The 26,535-nt window shown below is 45.7% G+C and overlaps 1 protein-coding gene across 1 annotated transcript in view; it reads right to left on the reverse strand.

Moving 5' to 3' along the window:
* The window catches only part of LOC115081974 (DNA-directed RNA polymerase II subunit RPB1-like), an 83,376-nt gene that overhangs the window by 47,071 nt on the left and 9,770 nt on the right, over nt 1-26,535 (reverse strand). The window contains exon 4 of the mRNA XM_029586213.1: nt 6,409-6,542. Within this exon, the coding sequence (XP_029442073.1) occupies nt 6,409-6,542 (134 nt within the window). The remainder of the gene's footprint in view (nt 1-6,408; nt 6,543-26,535) is intronic.

Consider the following 26,535-nt stretch of genomic DNA (forward strand, 5'->3'; position numbering starts at 1 on the left):
GGCTGTGCGGCCGGCGCCATTTTTCATTACGGAAACACGATTCGAGTGCAGGAGGTCGTTCCCGGACCCCCGCTGGACTTTTGGCAAGTCTTGTGGGGGTCAGGAGGCCCCCCCAAGCTGGCCAAAAGTCCCTGGGGGTCCAGGGGGGGTCCGGGAGCGATCTTCTACGCTCGTGACGTCGGGGACAGGAAACAAAATGGCGCCGGCGCCATTTTCTATCAAAGCACTCGTGGCCCGAGAATGGAAGATCACAACGGGACCCCCCCACTGGACCCCAGGTAATTTAAGACAATTTGGGGGGGTTCGGGAGGGTGGGGGATTTATTTTAAAGGGTCAGGGTGGGTTTTAGGGATGTTTTAGTGTGCCATTTTCCTGCCCTCCCCCTCCCCTCCCCTTCCCCCGATTTACGATTTTTGACGATAAATCGGGGGAATTCCTATTAAATATCGCCTCTAATGATTTTTGACAATTTAAAATATATTGGACGATATTTTAAATCGTCAAAAAACGATTCACATGTTGCGATCCCCCCTGTTGCTGCGCTACAGGAGGTATCTTACCTTCCCTCCGGAGGCCGCTTCGAAGCCAGGGCCTCGCCTGTACACCATCCAGGACTTGCTCCAGGGCCTGGGAGGCCTAGCTGTTCCTGAGGCCTGCCTGTGGCTTGCTCGGCTGTTTGGACTTCCTGTTTGGCGACGCCCTTCTCCCTAGGGGCTGGCCCGCAGCTCTCTACCCCAGTTATAGGGCCAGCGAGGGGCAGTCCTGGCAAACTCCTCCCAGGGAGTTGCCTACAACCTCCAGTATATAAGGACTCTCTTGTCACTTGCAACTTGCCTTCGGATTGAGTACTACAGTCGTCTGTACCTTCTCCTCGATCCAGGTCATCCGTGGTCTTGCTTGTGTTGATGGTGCCTTGTCCTGTCTCTGTCCGGATGTCTGCTACCTGATGTTACCTGATGTCTGCCTTGACGTGTTCCCTGATGTCTGTTCCTGATCCTTTGCTTGATCCAGTTCCTGCTTTTCCCTGATGTTCCTGCCTAGAGCTGCCTGGAGTGCAGCGTACCTGCCTGGAGTGCTGTCATCTTCTGCTTTGTCTTCCTAGTGCTCTCCCGCTCTCAGCGTGGTCCGCGACCAGCCTTCCTGGGTTGAGTAGGGTGCGTATGGGACGGGGTGGTCCGCGACTCAGTCCCGTGGGTGGGCTGAGTAGGGCGCCCTGAGGGACAGTGCCCATGTCTCTTTCCAGCCCTTGCCTTTGATGTCTCTGCACCAGCCCTTGCTTTTGATGTCTCTGCACCAGTCCTTGCCTCGATGTCTCTGCACCCGCCTTGTCTAAGATGTCTTCAGTGTAAAGGACTCTGTCTGCCCTCGCCTCTGTCCGGCCTGCTGCCCATTGCCGTACCCAGTGGCAGGTCCGAAAGGGCCGGGAACAGTCGGAGGACCGTTCATCAATCAACTTCCCAGTGTTGGTTGCCATGGGCGTGCAGGTCCAGCTGAGGGTCAGACTCCACTCCTTACTCCCTGCTTTTGTACCCGCCTGGCTCACCATGCCTGCCCAGCTCACCTCCCATGGTGTGGCTTGGGGCTCCCTAAGTCTTGCCGTGGCCCAAGGGCTCACCACCCGCTTGAGACGACCGTGCGCGCTCGTAACAGAACATCCCTAATATATATATATATATATAAGACCAATGATTTTGTTTTTAAGAATGACTTCTACCATTTTGCCTGGCTCTGATGTTAAGCTCACCAGTCAATAGTTTCCCACATCACCCCTGGAGCCCTATTTACAAATCATCAACACATTGGCTATCTTACAATCTTCAGGAATTGTGCCTGTTTTAAATTAATGGCTACAGATTTCTAGTAACAGGTTTGCAATTTCATGTTTTATTTCTTTTAGAACTCTGTGTTGGATGCCATCTCCTGGTGATTTGTTACTCTTTAGTTTGTCAATCTGATCCATTAATTCCTCCACTATGCCAGAAATTTGTTTTTTCTGCTCAAAATCTCCACCATTAAAAAAATGTTTTCAGAGTAGGTATGCTCCCAGCATCCTCCTCTGTAAAGACAAAGGCAAAAAACTAATTCAGTTTTTCTGCTATTTCCTCATCCTCCCTGAGCACCCCTTTTGTTCCTTGATCATCTAGTAGCCCAAATGACTCGCTCATAGTCTTTTTGCTTCAAATGTACTAAAAAGAAGTTATTATTTTTTCCTCACTGGCAAGTTTTTCCTCAAAGTTTGTCTTGACCTGTCTACTGTTTTACATCTATCTTGCCAGTGCTTATATTCTTGCCTATTTTTTATTATTTGGGCCTGCTTTCCATTTTTTGAATGATTCCCTTTTAGTTTTCACTGCCTTCTTTACCTGATTAAACCATGTTGGCAGTCGTTTGGTCTCCCTTTGACTTATTTTAAAATACATAGAATACATTTTATCTAGGCTGCCAAAATGGTATTTTAAACATTGCCAATGCTTCATGCAAACTTTTACCCTTGCAACTGGTCTTACTTTAATTGGGTGGTACATAAACTGAATAAATAAGTAAATCCTTACTGTCAGGACACACTGAATTCTCTTTTGTAATGGTATCCTTTGTAGATATCTTATTTTGAACCATGTGCTCCTGAGTGACTCTCAGCTTTCCCCCATGATCTAGTTAAAAATGCTCAAGCTCCTTTTTAATTGATACTGGCAGCAGCTGGGTATATTTTAGTGAAGGTGTGGCCAGTCCCTCTGAAAAAGGCTTCTTCTTCTCCTCTAAAGGTTCTCTGGTGCTGAAGAATGTAAAGGCCTCTTCCCTATCCCTTTGTCACATGCAGGTGTCGAACTTCAGGAGTTCTGCTCGCCTACGGGGTCGGTTCTCCTCATGGAACGGTGAGCAGTTCTGAGACTCTGACCTGCAAGTTCTGCATTTTAGTTTCCTATCTTCTTCACCACCTCTTCAGCATTCACCTTTTCTTTCTCCCCACAAATTGCTTACCAGCTTCAAAGCTGTGCTCCTGCTTTGTTCCTGCTGGGGGAGAGGAGGGTTGGATCTGACCCAGCAAAGCAGAGAAGAGCTTCTCTGCTCCAGCTCTTCCCCCTCCTGTCTTTCCTCTTTCCCCCAGGATGGACTGGAGCAGAGAGAATAAGGGCTCTTTCTTCCCGTGCCTCAGTGACAGGAGAGGGGAGGCAGAGTTAGGGGGGCAAGGTGGTCCTGCTCTGCCTGCGGCAGCCTCACTTCACACCGACCCCCATCCTCCTCCTGGTTTCTCCATTGCAGGGGAGTTGCTGGAAGAGGAAGCAGAGCACTGAGGCCCAGAAGGGACTTTGATAACTCCCTTCATGACACATTACAATACTACCATAACAAAGTACCATTGAAAAGCAGTCTAAATGCATGCATGACTCTACACTGCCACTTACCGCCAAGCACTCTGCCAGCTTTCTTACATCACTTCTCATTCAGTCTGCGTCCTCGGGGGTGCCAACGCGCCTCAGATCACAGTGGGCTTTACGTGCCTTCCTATTTTTGTGCTAATGAGTGATGTTTGATTTTGCTCCTGCACTCTGGCTAGTTAAGGTTTTGAGGGTGTTGTGAATAACTGTTAGACGCCCTCATTAAGTGGCAGTGAAGTCTGCTCTGCAAGCTGAGAGAAGTTCTTTCTCTGTGAGAATCCTCCTGTGTTTATCTTGCCCTCTCCCTCGCACTTATTCTGGACGACCATAGAGAAATTCCTTCTCGTGAGGGGAGGAGAAGCAAAGAAGGCTGTGCCTTAGCCCTTCTGCTCTACTGTCCCTCATTCAGGAAGGATATGGAGGTGACAGCACCAATAGTGCCTAGGGGCAGTGAAATCCTAAATCTGTCACTGGTAGGAAGACCTGTATGAATGAATCAGTCTCTACTATATTACTACTTAACACTTCTATAGCGCTACTTGATGTATGCAGCACTGTACAAAAACATATATGAGACAGTCCCTGCTTCGTAGTGCTTACAGTCTAATCAAGACAAATATCTAGGGCAAAAGAGTCTTGGGAATTTCATTTATTAAGACAATGGTTAAAAATTAATGAACCTTTAAGCATGATACTCAGGGCCTAAGATATAAAAGTAGCCTCAGTAATGAAGGAGGGTTTTTAGATGGGATTTAAGGTGAGAGAGGGAGCAAGGCACAAAAGCTCAGGAAGTCAATTCCAAGCACACAGTACAGCAGGTCAGGAAGTCTATTCCAAGTTTATGGCAGAGCAGCTCAGGAAGTCCATTTTAAGTGTACAGTGCAGCAGCTCATGAAGTCTGTTCGAAGCATACAGTACAGCAGGTCAGGAAGTCAATTCCAAGTGTATGTTGCAGCAGTTGCAGAAGTCTATTCCAAGAGCATGGTGCAGAAGGTCAGGAAGTCAATTCCAAGCGCACGGTTTAGCAGCTCAGGAAGTCTATTCCAAGCACACGGTTTAGCAGCTCATGAAGGCTATTCCAAAAGCATGGAGCAGCAGTTCAGGAAGTCAATGCCAAGCATACAGTGCAGCAGCTAAGGAAGTCTATTCCAAGAGCATGGTGCAGCAGGTCAGGATGTCTATTCCAAACACAAGGTGCAGCAGATCAGGAAGTCTATTCCAAACACAGCACAGCATTCAGGTAGCCTATTCCAAAAACATGGTGTAGCAGCTGAGGAAGTCTGTTCCAATCACACAGTGCAGTAGCTGAGGAAGTCTATTCCAAGAGCATGGTGCAGCAGCTCAGGAAGTCAATTCCAAGCATACAGTGCAGTAGCTGAAGAAGTCTATTCCAAGAGCATGGTGCATCAGGTCAGGAAGTCTACTCCAAGAGCATGGTGCAACAGATCAGGAAGTCTATTCCAAGCACACGGTTTAGCAGCTCAGGAAGTATTCCAACTGCATGGAGCAGCAGCTCAGGAAGTCTATTCCAAGCGCATGGTTTAGCAGCTCAGGAAGGCTATTCCAAGAGCATGGAGCAGATGTTCAGGAAGTCAATTCCAAGCATACAGTGCAGCAGCTGAAGAAGTCTATTCCAAGAGCATGGTGCATCAGGTCAGGACATCTATTCCAAACACAAGGTGCAGCAGCTCAGGAAGCCTATTCCAGGCTCACAGTGCAGCAGCTCAGGAAGTCTATTCCAAACACAGCACAGCAGCTCAGGTAGCCTATTCCAAATACATGGTGCAGCAGCTGAGGAAGTCTGTTCCAAGCACACAGTGCAGTAGCTGAAGAAGACTATTCCAAGAGCATGGTGCAGCAGCTCAGGAAGTCTATTCCAAATGCATGGCAATGCAACTCAGAAAGTATTGCAAATGAATGGAGCAGCAGCTCAGGAAGACTATTCCAAGCACACAGTGCAGAAGCTAAGGAAGTGTATTCCAAAGGCACGGCAATGCAACTCAGGAAGTATTCCAACTGCATGGAGCAGCAGCTCAGGAAGTCTATTCCAAGCACACGGTTTAGCAGATCAAGAAGTCTACTCCAAGAGCATGGAGCAGCAGTTCAGGAAGTCAATTCCAAGCATACAATGCAGCAGCTGAAGAAGTCTATTCCAAGAGCATGATGCATCAGGTCAGGAAGTCTACTCCATGAGCATGGTGCAGCAGGTCAGGAAGTCTATTCCAGGCTCACAGTGCAGCAGCTCAGGAAGTCTATTCCAAACACAGCACAGCAGCTCAGGTAGCCTATTCCAAATACATGGTGAAGCAGCTGAGGAAGTCTATTCCAACTGCATGGAGCAGTAGCTCAGGAAATCTATTCCAAGCACACAGTGCAACAGTTCAGGAAGTCTATTCCAAGGGTGCAGCACAGCGATTTAGGAAATCTATTCCAAGTTCAAAGTGCAGCATCTCAGGAAGTCTATTACTAACACATGGCTCAGCAGCTCAGGAAGTCTATTCCAAGTGCAAAGCACAGCAGTTCAGGAAGTCTATTACAAGCACATAGTGCAACAGCTCAAGAAGTCTATTCCAAGCACCCAGCGCAGCAGCTCAGGAAGTCTATTACAAGCACATAGTGCAACAGCTCAAGAAGTCTATTCCAAGCACCCAGCGCAGCAGCTCAGGAAGTCTATTCCAAGCGCACAGCACAGCCAGGTGGAAAGCATGCTATCACAGATGTTGATACAATCTAACGCTTTGCTCTGGATTATTTATTTTCAGAGTTAGCTGCTTGTATGTTTGCTATAGTGTTGCAATCTGTACCAGAGTTTCTTGATGTAGTTATATAGTTAGACCTCGAGTTGCACCTTGTAATGTGATTTATGTGCTGCAGTTTTAAGTTGTTGACACCTTTCTTATTGTGAAGCTCCTGTTCTCCTCTATTTATTTGCTGATATTATTTGGGTGAATTGTGTATTGAGAAAGGTGAGTAGTAACTAGCAATCATGAATGAATAAAAGCATATAGTATTACTGAAAATGAGGGATAACCTGGCAGGGGTCATATCCTCCACGATCATAAGCAGCGCACAGCATGTTCCTTGTTATTTTCAAAAGCCACTCCATGCACAGTTTCCAGTCTATGATAACCATTTCCATCTTCTGAAGAACTGGGGAACTTAATCCTAGACCGAAACAAACACACATCATAAGTTTATAGGCTGTCAGTTATAGCCCCTTACTCCCAGCCAACACATTCCCAAAATTTGTAAGCCCTCAGTAAATGCTCTTCTCCTCCCACATAGTGTGCATGAGTGCGGCTTTGGTGAGATTACGCTTCACCCTTAAACAATTCCTGCTGCAATGTTCAAGCAAGCAGTTCCTTCACCTCCCGTAGCATCCTAGAATGAATTTCATGCGCTTTTCACTTGTGCATGGCCCAGTCCTGCTGTCCTCCTCCCATGTCCTTGGTGCTTCCTCCGTCGGCATGCTTCCAGTTCCTCCGTCGGCATGCTTCCAGTTCAAATGAGCACACTGGGCCAACTATTTCAGTGTATTGTCCATTATGACGCTTAGATCTTTTTCCTGGGTGGTAACCCCTAACGGGAAGATCGGTGAACTGGGCCTGCGCAGCCGGCGCTGAAAGCCCGTCGGGGTAAGGCCTCCTTGTTCCGCCTTCCCCAACCGGGCTCCCACGCCGGCCACCAGCCTTTTCTTACCCGGCCTAACTTACCTGATTGCCCGCAACGCGTCCCGCGATCCGGCCTGCTTCCTCCGTGAACCGGCCTCCTCAGACTGCAGGGCTGCGAGCCCCCACCCCCACCAGACCCGACGCACCGAGGCCCGCCCCGCCGGGCGCAGGGGGTGACGTCAGCGACCAGGGACCGGCAGGATTTAAAAGGACCTGCAGTCCCCGGCGTCTCCCTCTTTTCGACGGGAAGATCGGGTGAACTGGGCCTGCGCAGCCGGCGCTGAAAGCCCGTCGGGGTAAGGCCTCCTTGTTCCGCCTTCCCCAACCGGGCTCCCACGCCGGCCACCAGCCTTTTCTTACCCGGCCCTAACTTACCTGATTGCCCGCAACGCGTCCCGCGATCCGGCCTGCTTCCTCCGTGAACCGGCCTCCTCAGACTGCAGGGCTGCGAGCCCCCACCCCCACCAGACCCGACGCACCGAGGCCCGCCCCGCCGGGCGCAGGGGTGACGTCAGCGACCAGGGACCGGCAGGATTTAAAAGGACCTGCAGTCCCCGGCGTCTCCCTCTTTTCGACGGGAAGATCGGTGAACTGGGCCTGCGCAGCCGGCGCTGAAAGCCCGTCGGGGTAAGGCCTCCTTGTTCCGCCTTCCCCAACCGGGCTCCCACGCCGGCCACCAGCCTTTTCTTACCCGGCCTAACTTACCTGATTGCCCGCAACGCGTCCCGCGATCCGGCCTGCTTCCTCCGTGAACCGGCCTCCTCAGACTGCAGGGCTGCGAGCCCCCACCCCCACCAGACCCGACGCACCGAGGCCCGCCCCGCCGGGCGCAGGGGTGACGTCAGCGACCAGGGACCGGCAGGATTTAAAAGGACCTGCAGTCCCCGGCGTCTCCCTCTTTTCGACGGGAAGATCGGTGAACTGGGCCTGCGCAGCCGGCGCTGAAAGCCCGTCGGGGTAAGGCCTCCTTGTTCCGCCTTCCCCAACCGGGCTCCCACGCCGGCCACCAGCCTTTTCTTACCCGGCCTAACTTACCTGATTGCCCGCAACGCGTCCCGCGATCCGGCCTGCTTCCTCCGTGAACCGGCCTCCTCAGACTGCAGGGCTGCGAGCCCCCACCCCCACCAGACCCGACGCACCGAGGCCCGCCCCGCCGGGCGCAGGGGTGACGTCAGCGACCAGGGACCGGCAGGATTTAAAAGGACCTGCAGTCCCCGGCGTCTCCCTCTTTTCGACGGGAAGATCGGTGAACTGGGCCTGCGCAGCCGGCGCTGAAAGCCCGTCGGGGTAAGGCCTCCTTGTTCCGCCTTCCCCAACCGGGCTCCCACGCCGGCCACCAGCCTTTTCTTACCCGGCCTAACTTACCTGATTGCCCGCCACGCGTCCCGCGATCCGGCCTGCTTCCTCCGTGAACCGGCCTCCTCAGACTGCAGGGCTGCGAGCCCCCACCCCCACCAGACCCGACGCACCGAGGCCCGCCCCGCCGGGCGCAGGGGTGACGTCAGCGACCAGGGACCGGCAGGATTTAAAAGGACCTGCAGTCCACGGCGTCGCGCGCCGGGCGTCGCGCGCCGAAGGAGCGCGACAAAGGGGCCTGCCCCTTTGTGCGCCCCTTAGTGCAGACCTGAGTGCAGACATCTGGAGCATCACCATCCTACTAAAGCAACCATTGGACAATTGCAGTAAGTACAGAACAACTCACAACATCAACCCGTACTACTGCAAGCCTTCAGCAAGCATATTATATCTTCATCACCGCCAATCAGAATCTACACCCCAGGGTTATCATTATACTATCCTACCACCAATTCAAAGGACCTCATCTAAATTAAGCACAGCGAACCTAAACTATACTACTCACACAACCAAACATGACTTTATCAACTATTCCCATCATCCACAATTTCAGGAGATTCACAACAAAAAAACAAGCTACACCACAATCCTTACAAAAAAGACTCATTCCTATCATCATTTCACCCCTAAACCAACTACTCGGCCTCTCACTCTTCACCTTATCACTGTTGAACGCACAGTCTTTGACTAAGAAAACCCACCTACTGCATGACTACCTGCTAGAAACAAACACTGACCTTTTTGCAGTCACTGAAACATGGTTAAAACCAGAAGACATCGCCATTATCAACCAACTCCCTACGCACTCGCACAACATATTCTCTATTCCTAGACTCAAAAAACGAGGAGGCGGTCTCCTCCTTGCAGCAAGAAAATCATTGGGAATGGAGCTAAAAACTACTATATCATCACACTCCCTGGAATTCGCAGTATTTAAAGCTGCCCACATACAAATTGGTCTCATATACGCTACCCCAGGTTACCTAGAATCTGATCCTTCACCTTTGATTGAAAATATAACCAAGCACATTAATACTGACACACCAGCGATACTCCTGGGGGACTTTAATCTTCACGTGGATGTATCTCCGCTCTCTCCGAGCTGTGAAACATTCCTAAATACACTAAACTTCATGGGTTTTAAACAACTAATTAAAGATCCTACCCACAAAGCAGGCCATACGCTGGACCTCATTTTCATAAATCAGCAACTTTCTTCCTCCTCTCACCCCACATGCCTCACAATCCCTTGGTCGGACCATAAACTGATCAACACTGTACTAAAAATAAACCTACCTACTCCTCCAAAAAAGCTAAATAACACTATCCAATTCAGGAAAATATGCAGCCAGGAGACAATCAACAACAGCCTAACTACTGAACTTAACAATCTGGACCTCACAAACGCGGACTCAGCCATATTATCCTGGGACAACATCACCAAAAAAGTGGCCGATACTTCATGCCCAACTATCACCAAAGCTGCCCGAACAAATAAAGACAAAAAAACCCCCTGGTACACACCACAACTAAAATCCATAAAACAGGAGCTCAGAAAAAAAGAACTTCACTGGCGTAAAAATCCAACAGCTTCTAACCTCTCGACATTCAAGTCCACGATGCACCTATACAGAACATCCATCCTCCAAGCAAAAAGAGATTTCTACTCACAAAAAATACACCACTTCATCTTTGACCCCAGAGCGCTCTTCTCACTTATCTCATCCCTCACGAAACCGCCATCGACAGACATACCAGATGATAAAGCGGCAAGTAAAGCAGAAGAACTTGCAATTTACTTCAAGAATAAGATCCCAAACCTACTAATGCAGTCCAAGAACAACAACAATTTTACACCAGTCACACCACATATTACCTCCCCATCACAAAAGACATGCCTGAGAGAATTCGAAATGACTGCCTCTTTAGAGATAGAAAATATCCTAAAAAAAATCAAACCCTCCTCACATCCTCAGGATACCATTCCCATCAATCTCCTCATCTCATGCGCTAAAACCATATCCAAACCCATTGCACAAATCATCAACTGCTCCCTATCCCAAGGGCTAGTCCCAGACTCTCTCAAAATGGCAATCATAAAGCCACTCCTGAAAAAACCCAACCTCTCACCAGATATACCTTCCAACTTTCGCCCAATAGCTAATCTACCGTTCATCGCTAAAATCCTAGAACGAGTAGCAAACAAACAACTCACAGAATACCTAAATGATAACAACATTCTCTCTCCAGCCCAGTTTGGTTTCCGCCAATCTAGAAGCACAGAAACCCTCCTAATCTCCTTAACGGATTCCATATTACTGAATCTTGAAAAAAGATGTCCTTGTCTACTCATCTTACTAGACCTATCAGCAGCATTTGATACGGTCAATCATAACACATTAATAGATCGTCTGTCAGACATTGGAATTAGAGATACAGCTCTCAACTGGTTCAAATCGTTCCTTAAGAACAGACAATATAAAGTCAAGGTCAACAAGGAAGAATCTCAACCAATCACCTGCGACTTGGGAGTCCCTCAGGGATCATCACTCTCACCAACCTTATTCAATATATACCTCCTACCACTCTGCCAACTTCTGCTCAACCTCAAACTCATCCACTACTTATACGCAGACGATGTACAGATTCTAATCCCCATCACCGAATCACTCCAAAAAACTCTGGATTTCTGGAACACATGCCAACAAGCCATCAATAACTTACTCACAAGCCTAAATCTTATCCTCAATCAAAACAAAACAGAATACCTACTCATTTCTCAAGATGGAACCTACTCACTTCCCAGCACCAACTTATCCACCCAAATAACTTTTTCACCACAAGTCAGAAATCTAGGAGTTATACTTGATCACCAAATGAATTACAGAGCGCTCATCAATAACATAGTAAAGGACGGATTCTTCAAATTACAAGTCTTAAAAAGACTCAGACCACTACTCCATTTTCAAGATTTCCGATTGGTTCTACAAGCGATCATACTCACGAAAATAGATTACTGCAACTCTCTTCTAGTAGGCCTACCAGCAAACGCCTTAAAACCATTACAGATGTTGCAAAACGCTTCGGCAAGGATCCTAACCAAGACCAACAAAAGAGACCACATCTCACCCATTTTAAAAAGCCTACACTGGCTGCCCGTCAATTTCAGAATACTCTTCAAAGTGCTCTCATCAATACACAAAGCACTACACAACCTAGCCCCACTCATGCTCAAAACCCCTCTCCAACTCCACACCTCTACTAGACCAGTGAGACATGCCTACCGAAACAATCTCCAGATACCACCAATGAAATCAGCTTTAAGTAAAAGAGCATTCTCCACAGCTGGTCCGAAACTCTGGAATACGCTCCCGCCGGAACTCAAATCAGTGCAATGCCCCATTATTTTCAAAAAAAGGCTTAAAACTTGGCTCTTCCACCAAGCTTTTCCATAACATCAGACAGCGCAAGCTTCTCTGCCAAGGTCCCCCTTTAAATCATTTTCTATCAAACCATAAGAGAACTATATAAGAACATCAGCTATTGTCAACAACCTATAAGAGAACTACACAAGAACTAGACAAGTTCAATTCTAAAAACTCTTTGAACCCCTATTCAATACCCCATAGAACAACACAAAGAACTCCATAGATCATCACAAAGAATTCCCCAAAGAATTCTTCAACTTTAACTCCTTGGCAGCCCAAAAGTACAAAATGCAATTCCCAACCTCCTGACAGTCTTAAAAGCTATAATCAACCCCACACAGAAGTTATCTGCCTCTGCCTATATTAGGCTATGTATATTGTATTTCTTTGTTTAACCCCATATATTCATTTCCAAGTTATTCTTCCTGTTCTCTGTAAGACATTTGCTTGTCACTGTTATTGTTCAAAATGTAAACCGAATTGATCAATAATTCTGTTATTGGAAAGTCGGTATAGAAAAAACTTTAAATAAATAAATAAAATAAATGTCCGATCCACCATAAATACCAAAGTAAAACAATTATCTCAGGTTTCTGTTTTGCTCCTGTCCCCAGAAATAATGTTTTCCCTTCCGTCTGTAAAGTGACTCAGAAAAATTCTTGCCAGCCTTTATTAAGAACTTAAGGAGTGTCAGGCTGGGTCAGAGCAAGGTCCAGCATGTCCAACATCTTGTCTCTCGTAGTGGTCTCTCCAGGTTACAAGCAAGAGGCAGATGCCATAAACTAGCTCTAAATCCTGATACTCACTCCCAGGGATAAGCAGTGGCTTTTTTGGAGTCCACCTGGCTAATAATGTGTTAACGGACTTTTCCTGCAGGAACTTGCCCCAACCTCCTTTAAACCCTGCTGTGCCCGTCGCCTTGATCACGTCCTCTGGCAGCGGATTCCACAGCCGAGTGACAAAGTGCTTCCTGTGATTTGTTCTGAATCTGCTGGCTGTTAGCTTCATAGAGGGTCCCCTTGTTTTGATATTATTTGAAAGAGTAAATAAGCATCCTTTATTTACATGACCCACCCCACTCATGATTTTATAAACTTCTGTCCTGTCACCTCTCAGCCTTCTCTTTCCTAAGCTGAAGAGCCCTTACCTCTTTAGCCTTTTCTCATAGGGGAAGTGCTATATCTCCTTTCTCTTTAGTTTCACACTCCTCTTTACCATTTCTACTTCTGCTATGTCTTTCTTGAGATGGGGAAATCAGAATAGCACAGATTATTCAAGGTGCAGTTGCAATATGACTTGATACAGGTTCACTATTACATTTTCTATTTTATTCTCCATTACTTTTTGGATCATTCCTATCATTCTTTTTGATGTTTGTTAGCTGGAAACTGAGCTGAGGATTTCAATATATTGTCCAAAAGGACTAAAATACCCTTTTCCTGGGTAGTATTTCCAATGCACAACTCAGCACTATGGGTGGCCAGTGAATCAAGTCTGGGCTCCTGGGTGTGGATGGCAAGCTGGGAGAACTAAGGGCCACAACAGCCTTGTGGAAATCTGTGGGGGAGAGAGAGTGATGCAGTACTGAGGGGCTGTGAGTGAGCGGAATTGTGAGTGATGTAAATCTCAGAGAGTGAAGCGGTACAGTACTCAGGAACTGAGTATGAGGATAAATGTGAGTGATGTATGCATTGAATCTTAAATTGTATGTTGAGTGAAAATTTGCAGGCAGAGTGTTTAGTTATTAATGCTAGTAAAGCAATGCTGTAATAGTGGAAACCCTGGTTTAGCCTGTGAGTTAATAATATTGTTCATCACATGCTTCTGAGAACCCTAGAAATTAAAATAAACACTTTGGAGTGAGACTCTTTTTCATCAGGTGGAAAGGGTTCTGTTGGAGAGCTAGGGGTTAACATTCTCTGCCTGTCACTTATCTCCATGTGGAAAGGGGTGGCCTTGTAAGGGTGACATAGATAGGATGTAACTTGTACTAGTGAGTTCACGTTCCCATCTTCCTCCCTGTACAGAAGCGTGTGCCTGCGTGTATAACAATTATTAATTTTCTATCCTAGTCTCAAAAGTTAAGGATCCTTGCAGGTTGCTGTGTGAGATTTCAGAGTAATTTCTGATTTGCTGTAAGTTTTTTTCTGGAGGCATGGGGTTTCCTGCTGTACACATCCAGTTCTGACCATGAACGTGTAGATTGGGCCAGGCTGGTACAAGAGAAGATAAAAGTCTAACAGGTTTGAGTGCGAAATCTGTGAATCCTTGGAAGAAGGCTGGGTGCAGCCATGAGAGTCACAGAGCAGAAAGACGTGTCCAGCTTGGGACATGCCGCCCTGGCCTCTATGTCAGGTCCAGATCATCATCTGTCTGACCACTGTTTTATTTTTGTTTCACTCCACAGAGACTGGTGCTTAATGCTCAAACCTGCATCAGGCACGCTCTCAATTTATGAACCTTAATGTCATGCTCATCCGTTTATCTTGGGCAATGTAGAGATTTAGGAGCCCTGTTGGTGCTACAGAAGAGTGAATTCTTAGCAGATTCTGATACCAGCATAAGAATTACCCATCCATGTGAGCAGTGCTGCAAAGGGAAATAAGGAGATGAGAATTCTGTCAGTTCCCTTCCTGTAATATTATTTTACTGAAGGCCAGTCCATGCCCACTGACACTGCCCAGAGCCCTCATTGAAGGGCACTGGCCCACCATGGGAAGAAGCAGTGAGAGAGGCAATAGGCCCACCTGAGGGAGGTGAGAGGGATGAATCTTTGCTGGCCTGAACGGCTTCAGCAATGCTGTGTTCTTCAGTCCGCTTGCCCAAGGGGAGAGCCTGTCATCAGTGGTCCTCACCAACCCATGCTAAGCCACACCCACGGACACTATCCTGAATCCTCATTGAACAGCCCTGGGGAGGTCCTGAGTGGGCCTGCAGGGTTATAACATTATGTGCTACCATTCCATGCATACGTTAGTGGGAAGAGGGAGAAAGGGGTAGAAATGAAAGATATTTATAGCGGTGAAGAAAAGTGATAAAGGTGAACTTAAGGTAGTTAAGGAGATAACGATGTAAAGAACCACAGGATTCCCTACTAAAAGGAGTGAACCAGGTTTCTGGGGAGGTACAGGGAGATGAATAGTCAGAGGTTTGGTTTTTGCTCTCCCTTGTGGAAGAAGCAAACGGTGTGCTCTGGCTGTCGATAAAACGTTGCCACCATCTCAGTGCATGATTTTTTAGTTGGATTTCCTGAGTTAACCTTCAAAGGGCAGCATGTCCTATGCTGTTCTTAGTTCATTGTTTTCCAGGGTGAGGACTCTGGGTCTTTCTAAACTGAAACTGGAATGAGTATGGTGACAGAGGGCCATATCCCTGTATTTTTCTCCCTGTTTTGGTAATTGTGTTTAGTTTCCAACCTTCCTGCCTCTTATTGGGTTGTCTTTTTGAGTATGAATTCTCCTTTTTGTGTTACTGAGCATCCTAAGGCTTGGGGGCTCAGATGCTGCTGTTTTGAGGTCATGGTGGGGACAGTAAGGAGGAATGGTCTCATACGCATTTCCTGGAGAAGACGTTTGAGGTATGGTTTATGTGTTTCTTATGGACATCGATGGAAATCATCAGTGAATTGAGGTGAGATAAGGTGCCCATTAGGTGCCACAAAGTTGAGAGTATAGAGTAGAGAAGGCAACAGGAAAGGTATGAGATTTGGGACTTTCTTACATGCTAGAAATAAATTGGGATAAAATTTTCTTCCCAGTCCCATGGGAGATGTAATGAGTCAAATTACTCAAGCTTTTGGCTGTAGTAATAGGAGAACTGGTTGCTGGCCATGTTAGGTCACAAATTTATTAAATTTCATCTTGTGATAATCAGTTGGATGATTATTTTCAATCTGAGCTATAAATAGGCATCAATTCATTTTTAAAACCTAATCAGGAAAATTAAGTTGGAACCCACACAGTCTTCAGAATTATTATTGTTGGAATTCTTTGCTGGAGGATGTGGTGAAAGGTGTTAGTATAGCTGGGTTTAAAAATGGTTTGGACAAGTTCTTGGAAGAAAAGTCCATAAACCATTATTAAGGTGGACTTGGAGAAATCCATTGCTTATTCTTGGGATAAGCAAATTGGGATCTCTCTATCCCTTGGGATCCTGCCAGGTACTTGTGACTTGCATTGGCCACTTTTGAAAACAGGATACTGGGCTTGATAGACCTTTGGTGTGAACAGGCATAGCAAAAGTTATGTTTTTATATTCTATGTTGGGAGATCATCAGTGTTGTTTACAAAAGAGTGAACGAGAGGTTTGGGAGTGAGCAATGTAAAAGGGCCATGATGTTGAGCTTTCCCTCACAGGGGATCCTGGGCGCTCAAAGTAGTGATTTGGGTAATAAGATGCAATTGGGGGTCCAGAAACTTAGATGTGAGGCTTTGAGTCCAGTATCAATGGTTTTTCTGCCCAGGGATCACATGGGTTATTATTAAATGCACAATCCATAAAGATGAAAAATGAAAATTCCAGATTTAATTGAGGATTAGTGGGACCTCTGTCTCAGGTGTGTCCTGTGTGCGTAGGAGGGGAAGCTGGGGTAGTGGCAGGACTGTCTAATAAGGTCTGGATGGTAAGAAGGCAAGATTTGCCTTCTCCTTCAGAATGTGAATTGCTTTATTAAAAGTTGGTAAAAGAATATTTATTTGTTAATGTTATCTCTCCCGGATGCACATATGACAAGGACCTTATGGTCAGGTTACCAGTAAGCTCTGGGTACTTCCTAGGTGCAAGGTAATGAATAAGGGGAGAGCTGGGAGCCAGAATGGTCATCTCCTTGGAGAGTCACTTAGCAGGTCTCTGTGAAGAGCTTTGCAGGCAGTGTAGCTTGGGTTCTGAAGACGTTTTCCTGCTTTTGCATTTTTGGGCCTGCTTTACAGACTCCAGCAGACCCTGCTGAAAGTCTATGGGCTGGGTCAGGGATCTACCCTGCCTATCTGTTCCTGGTGGGTAAGGACTGATGTCTGGTTGCTTTTTGGGGATGTTAAGAGATTCTGTAGGAAGCCTGGTGAAACCTTGTGCGCCTCTTGGGCTCAGGGCACTGGGATCCCCAGCTCAGAGTAGACCCGCCCTCTACACCATCAGTGAGGACAGAGGAGGCGGTGACCTGATCCCAGGATCTCAATTCTGGGGGAAAGATTTTTTTTATAAGAAGATGTGGGAGGAAGGTTTGGCGGCTCCTCTTCCTGCCTGTCTGAAGGAGTAACTGGAGCTGGACCCCTTCCATCAGGGATTCGTCTGAACCAAGAGGATACTGAAGCCCAGCTAAGTGTGAGGAAGGAAACAGGGAACACTGAGGACGCCCGGGCGGAGTCTTCATGCAGGGGAGAGAGAGAGAGGTGCGACTTTCTGTGCAGAGACGATACATTTCCAACAAGTAAAGATACCCTGCCCACCTGCGAGCTCCACTTAGTTAAGTCCTCCCTTGCCCTGGTTTAGAGATTCCTGCACAAGCTGAGGAAAGGCACTACAAGAGAGTGAGACAAAGAAATCTCATGATGCTGCGGGTTGAGTTTAATTGAGCCATTCTCATCTGACTTCTTGCAACAGTAAAGACTTTTAATTTTGGACACAAAAAAAAACGGTGCCAGTGTGGTTCTTGGCACATACATCATCCACGGTGAGGAAAGGTGCCCCTCTCCCAGGAACAAGAATGAAAAGTACAAAGGCTCACCCCTCCTGCTCTGGGCCTTGAAAGTAAATCCTTCTCCCACCCCAGCAAAGGATCCCGAGCCTAGGCAAAGAGAAGAATGGTAGAGCCAGCCAGGAGTGGTTCCAGCTCCGAAGAAAGCGGAGTGTAGTAAGATTCCCCAGGGTGGGGTTACATTTATAACACATTGGTGGCGTGCATCATTACGTTGGCACTGGATTCAGAACACCGACTGGCAGCTGGAGGTTTCAGCTTGCTAAATGCATATTGAAGATCTGCAGCACGGTCTAGAGGATTAATGCTGCTACCAACTGGACCTACACATATAGGAGGGCGTTCGCGAGATCTTCTGCTGGGTTCAGATTCAGTGTAGATGAAGTTTGATTTGTGCTTTTTAGGTTCTCTGTGAGTGCCATGGAGAAGCCCAAGGCACAGCCACGTTAGTCTGCAGGGTAACCAGCATGTCTCTTAAACTCTACCTATCCACTCAAGGACAGAGGGAAGGAGACAGAGAGCCAGGAAGAAGTCCTCTGGAAGCTGCCTTATCTGCAGCCTTTTCGTTAGGCGATGGCTACTGCAACAGGGAACTGTTGGGGAAAGCAGCTTTCTGGTGGTCCTGAGGAATAGGGCTAGCCTAGAGCGAAGAACACCCAAAGCACCTTTACTGGGCTGATACTGGTATCTTCGACACACTGATGAAACGTGTGTGCCATGATCCTGGAGGTCTAAAATAAAGCTCTTTTCCCAGGGTATCTTCCACAGGTCAGTCTGTGAGTTGGGTAAGGCCAAGAAGGCAACCCGTGACACTTTTGTTCTTATCACCATTGATTATTGCAACTCACCGTATGCTGGCCTTCCTTTCTGCTGTCTTAGGGCCTTACAAGTTTTGCACAATTCAGCAGCTCGACTTGTATTGGGGGGGACACCGATGGGAGCACGTAACCCCCGTTGTTAAGGTGATTACACTAGCTTCTGGTGAGCCAACATAGGACTTGTAAAATCCTGGTTCCGCTATTTATACCTTTGAAACAGACTGGTCCACCCTACCTTGCAGGGCTGCTGAATTCTTGTATTCCTAACTGTTATTTATGATCTTTAGAGAATCTGTACTGATCGTTCTGTCTGTAAAAACTGTCCGCTTGCCTCTTGTCATCAAGCTTTTTTATGTGATCGGGCCTCCCTCTGGAGTGCATTACCAGACTGTTTACCAGCAATTGGTCAGATCTCTGTTTCCCGAAAGCAGATGAAGGCTCCTCTGTTGTGAGAAGCTCACGGCGTTACTCGATTTGACAATGGGGGGGTGGGGGGCGCATGATTTTCGGTTGTATGTACTGTTTGTGGTGCTGCTGTTGTTTGTTGTGGCCTTCTGTATTTTGTGATTATTTGTATTTTGTGATTATTGTCCGCTTAGCACGGCTGTGCCAATATCAGCAGAACAAATTCCTTTCAAATAAAATAAAAAATAAGAGAGAGAATTTCTCTAAAGTGATTTCTGCTGGGGGGTGTAAATTCAAGGATATTATTTGGTCAGGGGAAGGGCGTGGTGAATACTTTCGATGTTAGTTTGATGCCAGAGAGTGAAGAGTTTGCAGTTTATTATGCAAAGAAACTTGTCAAGTTGAAAGAGACTCTTGAGAAGGGAGCCAAGAAAGTAGATCAGGACGGCGGGGAATACAAGAGGTCTAGTGAAGTTTGACACTCTGGGCCTGATATTCAGTGCCCACTAAGCTGGATAACTTCTGAGTTTAATCATCTTCTCACACAAGTAAGAACTACAAGCTGTATTTTTAGTTCTGTGCCCAGCAAGTTCAGTTAAATCTTTGCCAGATGTGGGCTTAAAATGTCTATTGGAGATTATAAATGCTTCATTAATGAAGGGTAGTGTTCCGGAGAGACTAAGAAAAGTGATATGGATGGAAGAAGCTGTGCTAATTATAGACCGATAGCGTCTATTCCATTTCTGGCTAATATTTTGGAGGAAAGTGGGAAATTAGATCCATATCATGGGGATATTGGAAGATTTCACTCTCGGTGAAAGATGTCATCTTATACTGAGTACAAAAACATGAGGTGGTGGTGGTGGTGGTACTTTTGGGTTTATCCACTGCTTTCAATCTGGTAGATCACTCAGTTCTGATAGAGAGGTATCAGGATATACAGTAGTTATTCAGGATTGCCTCAGTTCTGAAAGGGAGGTATTCAGGATTGCCACAGTTCCAACATAGAGGTGACAGGATATACAGTAGCTATTCTGGATTGCCTCAGTTCTATTAGAGATGTGTCAGGATATACAGAGGGTATTCAGGATTACCTCAGTTCTGACACAGGCTTGTCAGGATATACAGTAAGTATTCAGGATTGCCTCAGTTCTGATAAAGAGTTGTCAGAATATACAGTAGGTTTTCAGGACTGCTTCAATTCTGATAGAAATGTGCCAAGATATACAGAAGGTATTCAGGATTGCCTCATTTCTGAAACAGGCTTGTCAGGATATACAGTAGGATTTCAGGATTGGCTCAGATCTGATAGAGAGGTGTCAGAATATACAGTAGGTTTTCAGGACTGCCTCAGTTCTGACATAGGGGTGTCAGGATATACAGTAAGTTTTCAGGATTGCCTCAGTTCTGATAGTGTGGTGTAAGGATATACAGTAGGTTTTCAGGAATGCCTCAGTTCTGATACAGAGGTGTCAGAATATATAGTTGGTATTCAGGGTTGCCACAATTCTGACTTAGAAGTGTCAGGATATACAGTAGGTTTTAAGGATTACTTCAGTTCTGATACAGAGATGTCATGATATAAAGAGGGTATTCAGGATTGCCTCAGTTCTGATAGAGAGGTGTCAGGAAATACAATAAGTACTCAGGATTGTCACAGTTTTGTTAGAGAGGTGACAGAATATGCATTAGGTATTTAGGATTTCCTCAGTTCTGATACAAAGGTTTCAGGATATACAGTAGGTATTCAGGATTTCCACATTTCTGATAGAGAGCTGTCATGATATACAGTAGGTATTTAGAATTGCCTCACTTATATCACTTATAGAAACATAGAAACATAGAAATGACTGCAGAAGAAGACCAAACGGCCCATCCAGTCTGCCCAGCAAGCTTCACACATTTTTTCTCATACTTATCTGTTTCTCTTAGCTCTTTGGTTCTATTTCCCTTCCACCCCCACCATTAATGTAGAGAGCAGTGATGGAGCTGCATCCAAGTGAAATATCAAGCTTGATTAGTTAGGGGTAGTAGGGGAAGTAACCGCCGCTATAAGCAAGCTACACCCATGCTTATTTGTTTTACCCAGACTATGTTATTCAGCCCTTATTGGTTGTTTTTCTTCTCCCCTGCCGTTGAAGCAGGGAGCTATGCTGGATATGCGTGTAGTATCAGTTTTTCTTCTTCCCTGCCGTTGAAGCAGAGAGCTATGCTGGATATGCGTGAAGTATCAGTTTTTCTTCTCCCCTGCCGTTGAAGCAGAGAGCTATGCTGGATATGCGTGAAGTATCAGTTTTTCTTCTCCCCTGCCGTTAAAGCAGAGAGCTATGCTGGAAATGCATTGAAAGTGAAGTATCAGGCTTATTTGGTTTGGGGTAGTAACCGCCGTAACAAGCCAGCTACTCCCTGCTTTGTGAGTGCGAATCCTTTTTTCTTCTCCCCTGCCGTTGAAGCAGAGAGCTATGCTGGATATGCATGAAGTATCAGTTTTTCTTCTCCCCTGCCTTTGAAGCAGGGAGCTATGCTGGATATGCGTGAAGTATCAGTTTTTCTTCTCCCCTGCCGTTGAAGCAGAGAGCTATGCTGGATACGCGTGAAGTATCAGTTTTTCTTCTCCCCTGCCGTTGAAGCAGAGAGCTATGCTGGATACGCGTGAAGTATCAGTTTTTCTTCTCCCCTGCCGTTGAAGCAGAGCGCTATACTGGATATGCGTGAAGTATCAGTTTTTCTTCTCCCCTGCCGTTGAAGCAGAGAGCTATGCTGGATATGGGTTGAAAGTGAAGTATCAGGCTTATTTGGTTTGGGGTAGTAACCGCCGTAACAAGCCAGCTACTCCCCGCTTTGTGAGTGCGAATCCTTTTTTCCACATTTCCTCTTGCTGTTGTAGCTTAGAGCGATGTTGGAGTCACAGTAACCATGTGTATGTTTATTGAATAAGGGTATTATCTCCAGGCAGTAGCCGTCATTCTGGCGAGCCACCCACTCTTTATTGACGGCCTCTTGATTTTATGGATCCACAGTGTTTATCCCACGCCCCTTTGAAGTCCTTCACAGTTCTGGTCTTCACCACTTCCTCCGGAAGGGCATTCCAGGCATCCACCACCCTCTCCGTGAAGAAATACTTCCTGACATTGGTTCTGAATCTTCCTCCCTGGAGCTTCAAATCGTGACCCCTGGTTCTGCTGATTTTTTTCCTACGGAAAAGGTTTGTCGTTGTCTTTGGATCATTAAAACCTTTCAAGTATCTGAAAGTCTGTATCATATCACCTCTGCTCCTCCTTTCCTCCAGGGTGTACATATTTAGATTCTTCAATCTCTCCTCATAAGTCATTTGATGAAGACCTTCCACCTTTTTGGTCGCCCTTCTCTGGACCGCCTCCATCTTGTCTCTGTCTCTTCGGAGATACGGTCTCCAGAACTGAACACAATACTCCAGGTGAGGTCTCACCAAGGACCTGTACAAGGGGATAATCACTTCCCTTTTCTTACTCGATATTCCTCTCTCTATGCAGCCCAGCATTCTTCTGGCTTTAGCTATCGCCTTGTCACATTGTTTCGCCGACTTCAGATCATTAGACACCATCACCCCAAGGTCTCTCTCCTGCTCCGTGCACATCAGCCTTTCTCCCCCCATCGAATACAGTTCATTCGGATTTCCACTCCCCATATGCATGACTCTGCACTTCTTGGCATTGAATGTCAGCTGCCATATCTTCGACCACTCTTCCATCTTCCTTAAATCCCGTCTCATTCTCTCCACTCCTTCCGGCGTGTCCACTCTGTTACAGATCTTAGTGTCATCCGCAAAAAGACATACCTTACCTTCTATCCCTTCCGCAATGTCGCTCACAAACATATTGAAAAGGACCGGTCCTAACACCGATCCCTCTTTCTTCAGAGAGAGTTCCATTTACCATCACACATTGTCTTCTGTCCGTCAACCAGTTTGCAATCCAGGCCACCACCTCGGCACTCACTCCTAAGCTTCTCATTTTATTCACCAGTCTCCTGTGTGGGACAGTGTCAAAAGCTTTGCTGAAGTCCAAGTAGATGACATCGAGTGCTCTTCCTTGATCCAATTCCTTGGTTACCCAGTCAAAAAAGTCAATCAGATTTGTCTGACAGGATCTTCCAATGGTGAATCCATGCTGCCTCTGGTCCAGCAATTCTCCCGACTGTAGATAGTTCACTATTCTCTCTTTCAACAATGACTCCACTACTTTTCCCACCACCGAAGTGAGGCTAACCGGTCTGTAGTTACCAGCCTCTTCTCTGTTCCCACTCTTGTGAAGCGGTACCACCACCGCTCTCCTCCAATCATTCGGCACCACTCCTGTTTCTAGGGATCTATTGAACAGGTCACACAGCGGACCCGCTAGCACATCTCTGAGCTCCCTCAGTATTCTGGGATGAACTTCATCAGGCCCCATGGCTTTGTCCACTTTCAGTTTCACCAGCTCTTCCCATACATTTTCTACTGTAAATGGAGTTACATCTACTCCATTCCCCTCCAGTTTCTTGTTAACTAGTGACGGTCCTTCTCCAGGGTCCTCTTTAGTGAACACAGAACTGAAGTATTCATTTAATATTTCTGCCATTTCTTCGTCTCTCTCCACACATTGATCCTTTCCACCTTTCAATTTCACTATACCACTTTGAACTTTTCTCTTTTCACTGATGTATCTGAAAAATGTTTTGTTACCACTCTTTACCTCTTTGGCAATCCTCTCTTCCGTTTGACTTTTTGCCATCTTGATTAATTTCTTCGTCTCCCTCAGTTCTACCAGATATTCTTCTTTGTGCTCCTCCTTTTGGGATCTTTTATATTTCTTGAATGCTGTTCTTTTAGCCTTTATTTTGTTAGCCACCTCCTTTGAGATAGAAGTATCTTGTGACTTGTGACATAGAAGTATCAGGATATACAGTAGATATTCAGGATTATCTCAGTTCTGACACAGATTTGTCAGGTATTCAGTAGGTATTCAGGCTTGCCTCAGTTCTGATAGAGAGTGTCAGAATATACAGTAGGTATTTAGGATTGCCTCAGTTCTGATAGAGAGGAGTCAGGATATACAGCAGGTTTTTAGGAATGCCTCATTTCTGGCAGAGAAGTGCCAGGATATAGAGAAGGTATTCAGGATTGCTTCAGTTCTATTAGAGAGGTGTAAAAATATAAGGTAGGTATTCAGGATTTCCTCAGTTCTGACACTGATTTGTCAGGATATACAGTAGGTATTCAGGATTGTCTTAGTTCTGATAGAGAGGTATCAGGATATACAATAGGTATTCAGAATTGCCTCATTTCTAATAGAGAGGTGCCAAGATATACAGTAGGTATACAGGCATTTGCATGGTTCAAACTGGCAGAACCATTCTGTGCTTGCCTAATTACTTCTGGCTGGAACAGCTAAAAGTTGGTGGGGCCAGAGCCTGGGTGGCTCACCCTCTTCCTACAGCTAATCGCTTGGAGAAGAGACAGCTGAGGGGGGATATGATAGAGGTGTTTAAAATCATGAGAGGTCTAGAACAGGTAGATGTGAATCGGTTATTTACTCTTTCAGATAATAGAAGGACTAGAGGGCACTCCATGAAGTTAGCATGTGGCACATTTAAAACTAATTGGAGAAAGTTCTTTTTCACTCAAACCACAATTAAACTCTGGAATTTGTTGCCAGGGGATGTGATTAGTGCAGTTAGTGTAGTTGGGTTTAAAAAAGGATTGGATAAGTTCTTGGAGGAGAAGTCCATTTCCTGCTATTAATTAAGTTGACTTAGAAAATAGCCAATACTATTACTAGCAATAGTAACATGGGATAGACTTAGTTTTTGGGAACTTGCCAGGTTCTTATGGCCTGGATTGGATTGGGCTTGATGGACCCTTGGTCTGACCCAGTATGGCATATTCTTATGTTCTTAGGTATTCAGGATTGTCTCATTTCTGATATAGAGAGGTGTAAGGATATACAGTAGGTATTCAGGATTGCCTCGTTTCTGATGGAGAAATCTTTTCAGGTGTTGGTGATGGGGGTTTTGTTGTCAACAGTGAAATTCAATTGTCAAGTCCTTCAGGGGTCTTCCATTTTATCTGTATTGTTTAATATATTTTTACAGCCTTTTCAAGATATTATATGATTGTTGGGTCTAACTGGATACTTATTTGTGATGATATACAGTTAGTGATTCCCTTGGATAAAGAAGTAATAAGGTCATCGCAAATGGCCAATAGTAAATTAGCAGTAAGAGCACATTGGCTTAAGCAGAAGAAGCTGGTTTTGAATTTTATGAAAACGTAGGTGTTTAGTATTGGGGTAATAAATAATGTGGCAACATTTTTGAGTTTTGAAGTAGGACCAGTAAGTGAATCTAACTGTGGAAAATGTGAGAAGCTTGGGTGTGTCATTTAATTTGATGATGGAGGGGAAACTCGATTTATCCAGCATTGTTTTAATGAGGATTGTAGGTCTGAGAAAAATGCAAAAAGCTAAGTCTTTCTTGGGAGTGAAGGAGCTTGTTAGGCTAGTGTTGCATCCCAGTTACACTATTACATAGTAACATAATAATGATGGCAGAATAGGGCAGAATGGTCCATCCAGTCTGCCCAGCAAGCTTCCTGTGGTAGTATCTGCCACACTGTGCAGATTTCTCTTATTGGGTTCTTGGTGGGTTTGCTGCAGCATTTGATATGTAAGCTCCAAATTGCCCAAAATGTGGTGGCAAGAAAGGTATTGGGCTGCTCTAGAAGAGCTTCAATAATATAGATGATTGAAGCACGGGTGCAGTTTAAGATTTCTAAGGGGTTAAGGAGTGGGCCCGAGCCATTTATGTGACAAGCAGAAATGTGCATTCTTGTCTGGGAGCACTCATGATACCATCAGTCAGGGTGGTGCGAAGGATGCAGATAAGATCAAGGGCTTTATCAACTTTGGAATAAGCTGCCCTTGCAAATTGGACAAGAAAAAGAATATTTAAGATTCCTCAAAAGGCTTAAGATGTGTCTTTTTCCTCTGCTGTGTGCATGTTAAATGGGCAATAACATCAGTAGTGGTGAGGTATTTTAGCTGAGGAATGTTTTCCTATTATTTTAACTGTGTGTTGGCTTTATTTTGTGCAATGCTGTTTTACTAGAATTTTTATTTCTTCTGCTTTCCTTGGTCTTTGGCTCTGAATGGCAGAATTTGAAAAATTGTAAATAAATAGATACGATTTTGGATATGAGCTTTCAAGATCCCACGAATCCCTTCTTCAGGGGAGACCAATACAGCATATCAGTGACAAATTTTGGACATCTTTTGACCTAATACCTACTGTGTCCAGGTCAGTTTTCAAAGGTGGCATTCAGTGCTGATACCCAGTGTCCAACCCAAGCAGTTACATGTGGCTGGGAGAATAGCAGGCCTCTGTTAATTCTCAGCCAGGAGTTTGGTGATGAGCTTTAGGAGACTAAAACGGTGGTGTCTAGGTCAGGCGCTCAGCGTCCTTTCAGTATCGAGCTGCACACTTTCAGCGTTAGCTTTAGCTTAGATGTTCTTTAAGGCTTCCCCTATACCTTAGTTTAGTTTTTAGTTTTATTCAAAATTTGTAGCCTGCTACATCACAAGTGCATAACAAATATGCTACATGCATAATTTTTAACAACAAGGCAATAACAGGAAGAAAATAAAACAGGCAAAGACATGAATTCTATACCTTCTGCAGATTTAACAATTAGCTCTTTTCTTCCACAGAGGAACTTCTCAGAATGCAAAAGACTCCCGAATTTTCACTGAGACAGGGAGTGAATTGTAATAG

Source organism: Rhinatrema bivittatum, unplaced genomic scaffold (assembly GCF_901001135.1).
Source record: "Rhinatrema bivittatum unplaced genomic scaffold, aRhiBiv1.1, whole genome shotgun sequence".
NCBI classification, from domain to species: Eukaryota; Metazoa; Chordata; class Amphibia; order Gymnophiona; family Rhinatrematidae; genus Rhinatrema; species Rhinatrema bivittatum.